The 13,014-nt window shown below is 61.3% G+C and overlaps 2 protein-coding genes and 1 non-coding gene across 3 annotated transcripts; all 3 read left to right on the top strand.

Moving 5' to 3' along the window:
- The first annotated feature begins 274 nt into the window (after window positions 1-274).
- Window positions 275-4,692, top strand: BSND (barttin CLCNK type accessory subunit beta). The gene is made up of 4 exons (XM_074833180.1): window positions 275-514; window positions 1,745-1,824; window positions 2,216-2,449; window positions 3,250-4,692. The coding sequence occupies exons 1-4, from the start codon at window positions 338-340 to the stop codon at window positions 3,536-3,538; spliced, it is 780 nt and encodes a 259-aa protein (XP_074689281.1). The 5' UTR covers window positions 275-337; the 3' UTR covers window positions 3,539-4,692.
- Window positions 4,693-5,786: 1,094 nt separating this feature from the next.
- Window positions 5,787-5,857, top strand: TRNAG-CCC (transfer RNA glycine (anticodon CCC)). The gene has a single exon. It is a non-coding gene; the product is annotated as a tRNA-Gly (tRNA).
- A 1,658-nt stretch (window positions 5,858-7,515) lies between these two features.
- PCSK9 (proprotein convertase subtilisin/kexin type 9) lies at window positions 7,516-12,979 on the top strand. Its single transcript, XM_074831948.1, has 12 exons — window positions 7,516-7,790; window positions 7,957-8,145; window positions 8,267-8,390; window positions 8,592-8,725; window positions 9,337-9,478; window positions 9,585-9,781; window positions 9,919-10,102; window positions 10,414-10,584; window positions 10,854-11,002; window positions 11,115-11,280; window positions 11,536-11,717; window positions 12,000-12,979. Exons 1-12 carry the CDS (start codon window positions 7,635-7,637, stop codon window positions 12,165-12,167), a joined length of 1,962 nt encoding a protein of 653 aa, XP_074688049.1. The 5' UTR covers window positions 7,516-7,634; the 3' UTR covers window positions 12,168-12,979.
- The last annotated feature ends 35 nt before the right edge of the window (window positions 12,980-13,014 follow it).

Genomic DNA, 13,014 nt, shown 5'->3' with positions numbered 1-13,014 from the left:
TCTGGTGCTGTGCCGCCCTCTCCCTCCCCATCCCTTCCCAGGCTTGGGGTCCGGCCGCGTGTGCCTGCAGGGAAGGTTACCCGGACACGTGCAGGGCGGCTTCACTGGAGTGTGAACAGCGGGTCAGTGTTTGCATTCATTACAAACCCGTTAAAAACTGGCTGGCTCAGCCCTGGGCAGGACCAGGCTCAACGTGCAGCTGATCCTCAGCCCCTGGCAGCCTCCAGAGAAAGAAACCACTCCTTGCCTTACCCTGGAGGTGTGCTCAGCGGGCAGCAGCTGGAGATAAACGGGCTTCCTGGCATCTCCCCTCCCCTGCCTCTCCCACCCGGTGCCCATGGCCGAGGAGAAGACCTTTCGTTACGGGTTCATCATGCTGGGTTTCTTCCTGGTGATGACGGGGATGTTCATCATGAGCGTGGAAAAACCCCAGATCTACATCACCTTCTGCGCTCTGGGTGTCCTGCTCATAGTTGTGGGCATCATCTGGAGCATGTGCCAGTGCTACCCAAAGGTAGGGTCCGTCCTGCCGCCGTGCACCTCCGGGGGGGCTCGAGGGCTCAGCTGGGTTTGGGGGGTTTCGGCTGCTGTGGACATGTAGCCTCGGGCTGTGCCTCAGTTTCCCCATCTGTGGGGTGGGTTAGAAGCAGATCCCGGGGGGAAGCCAGCTGGGGTGATCCGGAGGGGGAAGTGTTGGTTTGGGAGGCTCACACCCTGCTACACCTCCCTGTTGATGCCTGCAGGATGCGGCCTCACTCCCTCATTCAAGCCCTTATTGATTCCCCTCCAAAAAAACCCATTTCCAAGCAAGACATCCAAATGTGCTGGGAAAAGACCAAAACTCCGCTGAAGGAACACCCCAGCCATTTTACCACGAACGAGGGCTGAGGGTCCCCTGTACCCCCACACCTGCTCTGAACCTGGGGCTCTGCTTCCAAGCAGGCAGCGGGGAATAAACCCAAGGAAATCAGCTTGTGTTCATCTCTCCATGCAAACCTCCCCCAGTCAGCCCCTTCCCTGTCCCCGCAGGGGGCTGGGGGCTCAGTGGGCTCCCATGACTTCAAAGAAAGGGCTGTCGTGGCCATGGAGGTGCGGAGGGGCCGGGCCCCCCGAGCACAGCCCTCACCGGCCGGTCTCCTTGGCAGAGGGCACCGCCGGCACGGCAGGGCGGCCACGCGTCCCTGCCCCGGGAAACGGAGCTGGCAGAAAAGGCTTTTTGCCAAGGAGACGGCGGCTGTGGCACCGATCTCGGTGATGCAGGATGGCCCATCAACAGCTTGGCTGCACCCCACAAAATCTGGGGCTGCACGTGGGACCCTGGGACCAGCTGGGACCCCCGGGACTGGCTGTGAGTCCCTTGGGACCAGGGTGAAGCTGACCCCAGCTCCCCCCAAAGCCAAGCTCAGCCCGGGTGAGGAGGGAGGTGTGGCTTTGTCACCACGCTCAGGGCTCAAGGACGGGCCACCCTCAGCATTGTCCCTGGCCACCAACCTTCTCCATGAGCCCTGGGACTCTCCCTGGGCTTGGGGACACGCATGACCCCACTGGGGACAAGGCGCTGAGAGTGGGCTGTGCTGGGTTCATTCAAGCCCTTATTGATTCCCCCCCCCAAAAAAACCATTTCCAAGCAAGACATCCAAATGTGCTGGGAAAAAACCAAAACCCCAGCTGAGGGAACACCCCAGCCATTTTACCACTACCGAGGGCCGAGGGTCCCTGGGCTCTGCATTTCTTTCCCCTCCAGATAACGTTCATCCCCATGGACCTCGAGGCTGAGCGGTTCCTGGACCACAAACCCATCGTGCTGCCGGAGAGGGATGCCCGGTAGGTCCCAGCACCCTTTTGGTGGGTGTTTTCATCTGTACACACGGTTATCTGCCTGCCCCCGGGGACAAGGGCAGTGTCTGAGCACACTGGCACAGGGGACAACTACACCTATTGCAGCAAAAAAATGACAAGTGAGGGCCGTGGTGGGGGAGGCAAGGGCTGGCTGAGCTGCCCCAGGACCAGAGCTGGAGCGATGCTGGAGAGTGCAAAGCATCCTGCTGCCGTCCTGTGGGCATCCCCCTGCACAGATCCGCTGCTGGCGTGGGCAGTGATGTGGCCTCAGTGGCCTCAAACACCTGATGGAGTCTTGTGTGCATGTCCCTGAGCATCTCCCGGCTCTGTGGGGATCTGGGGCCTGCTCAGCACCCTGTTCCTCCTTCACCCGCAGCTTGATTACACCCTGCCCCAACCAAGAGGCCACCAGCACCTACGAGAAAAGCTTGCCATCCTATGAGCAGATCCAGAGGCAGACGGTGGGCTTGGACCCACTCCCCCCCACAGGCCAGCCCAGACCCCGCAGTTGCTCCCAACTGGCGAAAGCAGAGGTCCACCGAGAGCTGGGGGGTGATGGAGAACCCCCCCGAGATCCTGCACCTCGGCTGGAAACAGTAGCAGGCAGCTGGTACGTGATGCCTCCGGGGTCAGGGTGGCACTGGCGGGATGCAGGGTGAAACTGGGGGGTGTCAGACCCCCGGCGTGGTGGGAGAGAGACGAGGCAGAGGGGTCTCTGCTGCTTGCACAACACTGACCCCCTGGACCCCCAGCCCTGCTGGAGCCCGGACTCAGCCCATGGGGAGTCTCAGTACCAAATTATTTACCCAGAGGAAATCTGGATTGCATTTGGTTATAATTTGCATTTGGCTTTTATTTCATTTCATAAATAGCAACAATGTCCTGCACCAGAATAAATCCCAAGTTCCTGGTCAGACTTTGATAGAAATGAGATGCTCAGTACGTGTCCCTCAAACCAGATGCCACGTGTGATGGCCGTGCATTGGTTTGGGAGGTCCCAAAAGCACTTTGCAGGAGATGGGGGTCACCGTGCCACCTCGGGATGTCGGACTCGGGCACGCCCTCTGCCAAAACGCAGCTATGGGGTGCTCTGCTTTCTCCCCGGGGGCACAGGCACAGCCTGTGAGGGTGGCCTCATGGGCATCCCATGGGCAGGAGAAGGAACCTGGCAGGCGGGTTGTCCCAGTAAAAGCAGGCACGGGGGGGCTGAGATGGGGGAGACAGGGCCTCCCAGTGCACCCCACCACCCAGCAAGGGGACTAGTGATGCTGGGCCGCTGGCTGAGCAACGCCAAGCCCAGGACCGGGTCCAGCAGCCACCAGCTCTGGGGGAAACCCCAGCTCCTGCCCAGCTGTCTTTAGTGTAACCCCCACCCTGCCCACCACCCCTCAGCTCTCCCTGTTCTTGCAGCCCTCCCCAGCCCGCCCTGGGGGACGCGCCACTGGCGTCGCTCCTGGAGGACATGGACACGCCGTCGCTGGAGGGCTCCGTGCCCAGCAGTCCCCTGCCACAGGGCCGACATCCCCGGCCATCCACCACCCGCTCCGGCTGCACCCCGACCAGCTCCCCAGCGGGGGGACAGCACCCCAGTTCCCCCCGCAAAGGCGCTGGGGAGGAGGATGACCTCTATTACGGGCTCCAAGAGGGGCCTGATGCTTTGCTCGAGGATAGCGACCGCCTTTTTGAGCCTGAAAACTGATTTCCCGGAGAGAACGGCCACTTGGCATGGACTCAGCTTGTGGAGGGGATGCAGAGGTTGCAGCCTGGAAGAAAAGGGGCTGGGGCTGACCCCCGAAAGCGCAGTGTCTGCAGCGTGGAGGAGCCCTCAGGCTCCTGACCATCCCCTGTGCCATGCTGCGCCCCTGGCCCCCACCCAGCCGTAGGGGAGGCTGCCGTCCTGCAAAACCTGAGGAGACCACTGCCACCTCCTGAATTTCTGCAGCAGAGGGGACAAGGGCCCCCTCACCGGAGCCCTGTGGGTGAGCGCAGAAAAGTGCAAATGCCAGGCCGGGCAGAATCCAGGATAAATAATGAGCTTAGGAAGGGAAAAGATTAGCTTTGCTGCTTGAAACAGGAACAGCGTTTAGGTAGGTAAAGATGTATTCACCCAGGTAGGCTTTACAAGGCAGAGATGACTGCAAAGCCTTTTTCCAACTTACCAAAGCCCCCCTGGAATTAAAATGAGATCCTGGTAGCAGGCAGCCTTCATGTCTCCACGTTGGGAGAGGGGTGATGGAGGCAGACAGACCATGTTGTCACCCATTTCCTGGACAAGTTTTCAGTGCCGGTGGGGACAGAGGATGAGCCAAAATCCTGGTGATGGCTGTGGCTTCCCGAGGACCTGCTCGAGGTGATGGCTTTGGGCAACATTTTCTCTCTGCCAGGTTGGTGTCAACAGCCACAGCGCTATGGGTGGCTTTGCATGCCGGAGCCCACCGCCCCCAAACTCCCTCTGAATAATAAGTGTTTGTTCAAGTCTCATTGATGGAGATAAGCCTGGTTTGTCACCATGATAGGGGCAACCCAGTGGCTTTTGAGCAGCCTCTTTGCAACATGCAGAGACAGCAGCGCTGGCGGGAGCTGCTGCGACCTCCGTCTGCCCTTGGGCTGCTCGGGGCCGCGGGGATCTGCGTGGCTGAGCCTCCCCGGGGCAGCTGTGTTCGGATCAAAGCATCAACGGATCCAACAGTGTGGGGATGCTGAGAGTCCCTCACCCTGTTTTGGGAAAGCTGGGCTGGATGCTGCGTGGGCACCTGGCACGGCCCCAGGAGGCTGGGGAGCACGTATCTGCTGGAGGCGCAAATTTATGCTCTTATTTATTGCTCAAATATATGGTCTTATTTATTGTTCAAATTTATGCTCTTATTTATTGCTCTTCAGCAAATTTATGGGGGTTGACAAGCCCAAAAGCAGGGGGAAAGCTGTTCTCCGGCACCTAAGGGGGATGGAGCATGGAAACGATGCTCCCCTGCCGCCCAGGGAGTGCTTTGCTGGTGCAATCCAGCGCGACACAAGAAACGGCTCTGCCTGGGGGCTTCGTGCCTCCGTGACACCCCTCCTGGTGTCACTGTGCCCTTTGCTCACCTTCGCCTCACCGCAGCGGCGCTGGGAAAAGGGCAGGCAGCACCCCCGCGCTCGGGGTGTTTGTGGCCATCGGTGCTGTCAGGAGGGTGGGGAACCAAGACACCGGTGTTTGCTAAATATTGGCGGCAGGATCGCGAGCGGCCGTCCAAGAGGAAGCGTTACCCAACTGTTTACACTTGCTCCACTCCTGCCTGTCCTTCCCGGCAGGGGGGAGCATGGCGGCTGCGGGGACGCCCCTTCGGAGGGGCCCACGTCTCACTGAGCTCTGGAGGGTGCCCGGGGCAGGACCTCGCTCTGTCGCTGAGCGTGGGAGTCTTGAGATACCTGAAAGCTTTGGCCCATCTCACGTCCTGTTGTGCTGTTGGCAAAAGAAACTTGATTTTCAGACGCATTTTCTTTGGGCAGGGACAGAGGAGAGGGCTGAGATGGGGACTGAAGTCTCTCCTCCCGCCCCTTTGCGCAGCTGGATTTGGGGGGCCACATCCCTCCACGGAGCATCCTCCACGGGTGGGCGGCGGGCAAAAAGGCTGCCGGGGCCGGCGGGTTCCGCTCGCCCACGCCGGCTGAGGTTAAACATTGTGAGAAACGGGACATTCCTGCATGAAATTAAGAGCTCTGCAAAGCCCAAAGGGCCCCGGCCGTCTGCTCGCCCTCTCGGGGGGGTGTGGGGGGGGGGCACAGCGCCTGGCCGCTCCCCCACGCGTGTCACCCCCACCCGCAGGAACCCCGTGTCTGTCCGGGGAGCGACTGGGAGCTGATGGGGGTTGGGGAAGGGATGGGGGGGTGTATGGGGGGTGCCCACCCCACGCGGGAGGGGGTCATGGAACGTGGCCTTGGTGGCACGCGTGGGGCCCAGCACCCGCGCACCAGTGGTGTAGTGGTATCATGCAAGATTCCCATTCTTGCGACCCGGGTTCGATTCCCGGCTGGTGCAGTGAACATGAGTCCTGGGCTGCGGCAGCTCTTCGGTTCCTGAATTATCTAATCACGCTGTGCTGCCCCAGAAATGGGAGGTGAAAAGGGCCTGATTTTTGCCTGTCACTGCTGCAGCCACAGAGAGATGCAGGCGGGAGACACCCCCGGCTCAGCATCACCCTGCCCTCTGCCAGCACTGCCCCGGGGTTGGGGGACAGCAGGGGATTTAGGGGCCCTTTCCACTTTGTTGGGCTCTTTTCTGTTGCCTTTTCTGCTCACTTCTTCCTCACTCCTAACAGGACACCCCTTACACAAAGAGCCGGCAGGTGCTGCTCTCAGCAGCAGCAGGAATGGCTGATAGAAGCTCCCCTGTCTGCCAGGACAGGAATCAGACTCTACAAGGTGCAAGTTTTTGGCTATTTCTGAATATTTTTTTCATGAAAAAAAAAAAAAAATCTTTCTGCAGCTATCCACTCCTTCCAGAGAGCTCCGGGACTGGGCATCTCTCACACTCCCCGTGCAGGCGTTGGGGTCGGGTATTCATGCCGAGGCCTCCCCAGGGTTGCTCAGCACGTGGGGTGCGTGTGGGGCTGGGGGCTCTTTGCCACTCCCTCCTCAGTTGGGTCTCGTCGTCCTTCCCTCGGACACAGCTTGTCCCCTGTGTGAAAAGGAAGTGAGCGACTCTGCAGGGAGAGGGAGCCTGTCCCCCTTGACAGGGGGGGGTCCCCCAGTGCTCCGCTGCCCTGAGGGTGTCCCGAAGCATCAGCTCCGTGTTGCAGGAGGGCTTTAGCGGCGCCTGATTAAGCTGAGCTGGAAACTGGGAGCGAGACTTGTCCCCGTGAGGAGCCTGGCCCTGGATGCCAGACCCCAGCGATGTCAGTTCACCGTGGCACAGAGTGGGGGGCAAGTGGGGTCTGGCATCCCCCCCAGTTACCCAAACCAGGCACCCACTCGAGATCTCATTAAAAGTAAAATGTATAAATACATATAAAACATATTCATGCATATAAACCATAGACATCATTATAAAACACACACACCCATATAAAATTTATACATCCATATAAGCCATATCAGCTCTGAGGAGCTTATAAATAGCCTGTAAAAATAAATGCCCATTTCCCTCAAAATCAGGGAGCAGGGAAGGGGTCTGGCGAAGGTCATCGGGGATGTCGGGGCAGCGGGGAGCGCAGCGCTGCGGGAGGGGAGCGGTGGGAAGCAGCGGTGGGTGCCCCAGGAAAGCACCACCCGTATCCTGGAAAAATCATATTTGCGATGTGTGACGACTCTGTAAAAAACGCCTAAACAGGATTAGAGGCTTTCATGGAAATTTATCTCTGAAGTAAGCCAGTATGAGGCACATAAAAGCTTTCAGCCCTTTCTGAAAATAGTCCTTGAGCGTCTGCGTTTTGCTCGCCGGAGCCCCCAGCGATGCACGGGGACTCTGGGGGGACCGTCCCTGGCGGGCAGGGGCCGGTGCCCGCCCCCCCCTCGCGCCCCCCCGACGCGCATCCCCGCGCCCCCACCCGCGCCCTTCCCCGGCCGCGGCCCCGTTAATGGTTAACCCGCCCGGGTGGGCCGATGGGGCCGGCGGCGGTGGCGTGATCCCCGCCCCGCCGCGCCGGGCAAAGCCGCAACCGCGGGTGCGCAGCGGCTCCTGGGCTCCGCGGGTGCGCAGCGGTTGCTCCGCTCCACGGGTGCGCAGCGGTTCCTCGGCGGCTCCGGGCTGCGCCGTGCCGAGGGGGCTTCGGCGGCTGGGAGCATCTCCGTGAGCCCCGTCGGGGCTGCGGGCAGGCATGGCCCTGCGGGCGCTGGTGCTGGCGCTGGTGCTGGTGCGGGCGGCGGCGGAGCTGGAGGAGGAGCTGGTGGTGGCCCTGGGGGCGGCCGAGGAGGAGGCCTCCCCAGTCGGGGTCACCCCGTCGGGACCAGCTGCCTTCCATCGTGCTGCCAAGGTGAGGAGCGTGGGGTGGTGGTGGTGGTGGCGGTGGTGGTGATGGTGGCGGTGGTGGTGATGGTGGCGGTGATGGTGGTGGTGGTGATGCTGGTGATGATGGTGGGGTGGCCACAAGCATGTGTGTGTGTCCCCCAAACCCAAGCATGGTGCTTGTGTCCCCGCAGGCATCGTGGCGGCTGCCCGGGCGCTATGTGGTGGTGCTGCAGGCAGGCAGTGGTGAGGCTGAGGTGCGAGGCACGGCGCGGCAACTGCAGGCCCGAGCGGCTCGGCGGGGGTACCTGACCGAGCTGCTGCATGTCTTCCACCTCCTGCCCGCCTTCCTGGTGAAGATGAGCCGCGACGTCCTGGACATGGTACAGGGAGCGGGCGGTGGGCTGTGGCAGGGTGGGTGCTGGTGGGGGGTGGCAGCCCTGGTCCTGGCGGGGGGGACGGGAGCGTTGCCACCACACCAGGTGCTGCGTTTGCTCCCTGCAGGCGCTGAAGCTGCCTCACGTGGAGTATGTCGAGGAGGACGCCTACGTCTTCGCCCAGAGCATCCCCTGGAACCTGGGCAGGATCGTGCCACCACAGCCCAGCTCGGGAGCCTACAGCCCTCCCAGTAAGCACTGGGGCGCAGCAGGCAGACCATGGGGGCTTGGGGAAGGGTCGGTGACCCCGTCCCCTCTGCTGATCTTGAGGGGATGGGGATATCCCCCACCCCGTGGTGCTGCGGGTCTGGAGCTGCATTTTGGGAGCACCCCAGGTGGCCGAGGCTGACCGTGGTGGTGGTTGCCTTTCCCCCTGGCTGTGTCCCTGGTAGATAAAGGTGACCTGGTAGAGATTTACCTGCTGGACACCAGCGTGCAGAGCACCCATCGGGAGATTGAGGGCAGGGTGCTTGTGACTGACTTCGAGAGCGTCCCTGAGGAGGACGGCACCCGCTTCCACAGGCAGGTGAGCCTCGAGGCACCGCACACTGCAGCCTGGCAAGAGCATCCCCCTGCACCCACCAAACCCTGGGCAGGCTCGTGGGGCTTCCCAGGGCAAGAGCCGCTTGGCTCGTGACAAAATTCCAGGCAGGACAGGCAGCAGTGGGAGCTGTGGTCCTGGGGGATGTTGGGACCCTCAACGTGAGCTGTTTGGAGCTGTGGCTGAGCAGGGCAGGTCTCCTTTTTGGGGAAGCAATCTGGGGGGGCATAGGTGTGTGTCAAGGTGTTGTTGCAAGAGGGAATCAAGGTTCACCCCACACCCAGGGCTGGGACAGAGTGGGTGCTAGTGCTGCCTTGCATGGCTTTATCGCTGCTTGCATAGGGGAGCCCAGAGCTAGCACAACCCTGGGGAAGGCTGTCTGCATCCCCCATCCTTTCTGCCAGCTTTTCTTCTTCTGCACAGCATGATTTTTTTGATCTTCCCCCCACCTTGCCATACTTTTAAGGATTTATTCTGCAGCAGGATTTAGCTGGTGCAAAGCAGAAGGAGTGATGTGGGGTGGGGAGGATGCCGAGGGGTTAAAAACCTGCTTGGATGCAACGGGCTGGGGCGTAAAATCACGGTGCCTGCGCCAGGCCAGCAAGTGCGACAGCCACGGGACCCACATGGCCGGGGTGCTAAGCGGGCGCGACGCCGGCGTGGCCACAGGCGCCAACGTCCGCAGCCTCCGCGTGCTGAACTGCCAGGGGAAGGGCACCATCAGTGGGACCCTCATCGGTGAGTGACCCCACACCCCGGAGAGGAGCACGCTCCCTCCCGGAGCCCCCCACATCGTCCCCCTCCCATGAGAGTGACCTGTGCGTTGTCTCATCCCCCTCGCCAGGCCTGGAATTTATCAAGGCGACGCTGGAGGCTCAGCCCTACACGCCATTGGTGGTGCTGCTGCCCTTTGCCGGCGCCTACAGCCGCGTGCTGAACGCCGGCTGTCGGCGGATGGCGCAGATGGGGGTGGCAATGGTCGCGGCTGCTGGTAACTACAAGGATGATGCCTGCTTGTACTCACCAGCATCTGAGCCGGAGGTACGGGCTGGGGGTGCTCCCTGAGGCGCGGGGGTGTGCGGGGATACGCTGCCACCTCCCCAGGCTCATCCACTCCAGCGGGTCAGCTGAGCGGGCTGGGGCTGCGCCCACATCCCCCTCTGTCACCACCCTGGCAGGTCATCACCGTCGGTGCCACCAACAGCGAGGACCAACCCGCCTCCATCGGCATCCTGGGCACCAACTTTGGCCGCTGCGTGGACCTGTTCGCCCCGGGGGACGACATCATCGGCGCCTCCAGCGACTGCAGCACCTGCTTCACAGCGCAGAGCGGGACATCGCAGGCGGCCGCGCATGTGGCAGGCGAGCTGGGCTCCGGGGTGGCAGGCAGGGCTGGACCCCGCTTGCTGGTGCTGGGCACGTGTCGCTGCAGGCACAGGGCATCAGGGCTGCCTGTGCTGGGGGCATTTTTTCGTGTCTCGGTGCCACGGTTTTGGCTTGTTTGGCTCATTTGGGTGTCACAGCCTGCACTGAGCTCCCGCATCCGGGGCGTGTGGATGATGGGCCGCAGTGATTCCTCTGGTGTCTCTCTGGAGTTGAGTTGCTCAGGGGAGCCGTGCGTAGCTGCCCGTGCAGGTCCCAGTTCTCACCGTGGCCCCCTGGGCTCTCGGCAGGCATCGCCGCCATGCTGCTCAGCGCCGAGCCCCAGCTGAGCCTCGGTGAACTCCGGCAGCGCCTCCTGCACTTCGCCACCAAGAACGCCATGGACATGGCGTGGTTCCCCGAGGAGCAGCGGCTCCAGACGCCCAACAGCGTGGCCGGGCTGCCCGCCCGGCTGGGCGCAGGTAAAGACCTCGGCTGCCTGCTGGGTGCCCAGCAGAGCTCTGCCCTTACCAGGGAAAGAGTTGCCTGGGTGAGAGCACAGCATGTCGGCAGGGCATCCTCCTCCCTGCCGAGCTATGCCGGGGAATGGCTCAGCCTGAGCGTGGTTGTTGGCATGCAGAGGGTAGTGGGGAGACCTGCCAGCCCTCGCTGGCAGCCCAGTCCATGCCGTGGGCTCTGGGTGCTGCCGTGGGCGTCCACCCTGCCGCTGACACCATCCGCCCCGTTGCAGACGAGCAGCTGTACTGCCGCACGGTGTGGTCGGCGCGCTCGGGGCTCACCCGGCACGCCACCGCCGTGGCTCGCTGCGCCGGCACCGAGGAGATGCTCAGCTGTTCCAGCTTCTCCCGCAGCGGCAGGCGGCTGGGGGAGCACATGGAGGTGAGCAGAGCGTGCCGAGACACAAGTACTGCCCCTGGGCTGCCACTGGCCTCAGAGGGGTGTCCCCAAGCCCCCAAGCACCCCCAGTGACGCTGTGCTGCCCCGGTTGCAGGATAAGGACGGGCAGAAGCAGTGCGTGGCCCACAACGCTTTCCGGGGCCGGGGTGTCTACGCCATCGCCAGGTGCTGCACATGGCCCAGGGCTGAGTGCCGGATCAACACCAGCTCCCCAGCGGCCGAGGGGGCCAGCTGCTCCCTGCGGGACCACGTGCTGACCGGTAACACCCGACACGGCGGGTTACAGAGCCTTGAGCCAACACCCTGATGGCCAAGGGTGTTTCTTCCAGAAAAACTCTGGGACCTGGGGGTAAAAGGATGGGTGTGAGTGCTGGGGTGACAAGGGAAGGGGACAGGTGCTGCATGCATGGCAGTAGGGAAGGCTCAGGGCTCAGTGGGGACATCCCTTAGTGCCTGTGTGTGTCTGGGATGGTGCTGTAGCCGCCCCGCGCTGACAGCCCCTCTCCCCTCGGCAGGGTGCAGTTTCCACTCCCCCGCTGCGGCACTGGGTGATGGTGGCAGAGCCATCACAGGGCCGGGGAGCGGGCCCAGCCGCTGCGCTGGCAGGACGGAGGCGATGGCACACGCCATGTGCTGCCCTGCCACTGGCCTCGAGTGCCGGGTGAAGGAGCACACGTCCCTGGGCTCCGTGGAGAAGGTAGGGACGGTGCACGCTCCTCCGCCACGGTGCTGTCCTGGCCTTTGCTTGTCCCTCCGCCACCCTGATGGGGGGTCAGGTTGGCTTCAGCATCTCATTGTGGCCGCCCCAACCCCAGCCTTCACTGGTGTCCCCAGTTGCTCACCTGTAATGGGACACCCGCCCTGGCTGGGGTCCAGCGGCTCAGTGTGAGACCGGCCACATTGCCCTGATGACCATCGGGGACGGGCAGACCCCTGCCCTTTGCTGTCCCGTGGAGGGTGACCTCTTCCCCCCCATTAGGTGACGGTGTCCTGTGATGACGGCTGGACGCTGACGGGCTGTAACGCCCATTCCCAGAGCCCCGGCACCATGGGAGCCTATGCTGTAGATGATACCTGTGTGGCAGCCAGCGTGCCGGGCAGCAGCGCAGCTGTGGCCATCGCCATCTGCTGCCGGAGCCGGCCATAGGGACAGGCGGAGCCGGAGAGGCGGCTGCCCTGGCCTGGCATGTCTGGCTGAGCCGGGTGCTTTGCCGGATCGCCGCGGCACCGGCTCGGTGCTGTCCGTGCTTGGGCTGCCGTGACGGTGGGGCACAAGCTTGTCACACTCTTGCTGCTCTGCAAAGAGCTCTCCAAGCAGCCCCCGTGCAGCCGGAGCCCTGTCCCACCCTAGGAGCCATCCCCGAATCCTTTCCCACCACACACCGGGTCCTTCTAGAACTACCCTGACTGTATGAGCCATCTCGAGGCTGTTTGTTTGTGTTGCCACCCAGCATAGGACAAAACCATCACCTTTGAAAAAAAACAACCCCTATTTTCCTCCTTAGTTGCTCGTTATATATCAGCTAGTGCTGCTTAGCACCTGAAAAATCATAGTTTAGCCCTTTTTGGGCAGTTTTATAATTGCCTACTCATGTACCTAAGAGACCTCTTTACTTCTTAGTCAAGTGTAAGGGCTGTAGTTTAAAGAGTCTGCTTGTTTAATTAGATTTTAATCTGCATTGCTACAGTCAGCTACTGCTTTCTTAGTGGTTTTTCTGTTGTTAAGTCAAAGTTAATGATCTGCTGGTGTTCTGCTTTAAGTTTCCCTTTCAGGTCTTCCCAAGACACACAGAACTGGCTGTAATTCCTTTTTAAAAAAAAAAAAAGAAGAAAGAAGAAAAAGAGCTTTCATAGTACCTTGGTTTTTACATTTGTACCTTAAATATTTATTTGGAATTTTATAAATAAACATTTTATAAATGTCTTTTTAAAATAAAATTTACAGACCAGTGCTCAGTAGATCTGATCCATCGTCTGGCTTCATGTACATCCCC

Source organism: Strix aluco, chromosome 8, assembly GCF_031877795.1.
Source record: "Strix aluco isolate bStrAlu1 chromosome 8, bStrAlu1.hap1, whole genome shotgun sequence".
NCBI classification, from domain to species: Eukaryota; Metazoa; Chordata; class Aves; order Strigiformes; family Strigidae; genus Strix; species Strix aluco.
The sequence above is the reverse complement of the archived record's forward strand: the minus strand, read 5'-3'. Positions and strand labels throughout refer to the sequence as shown.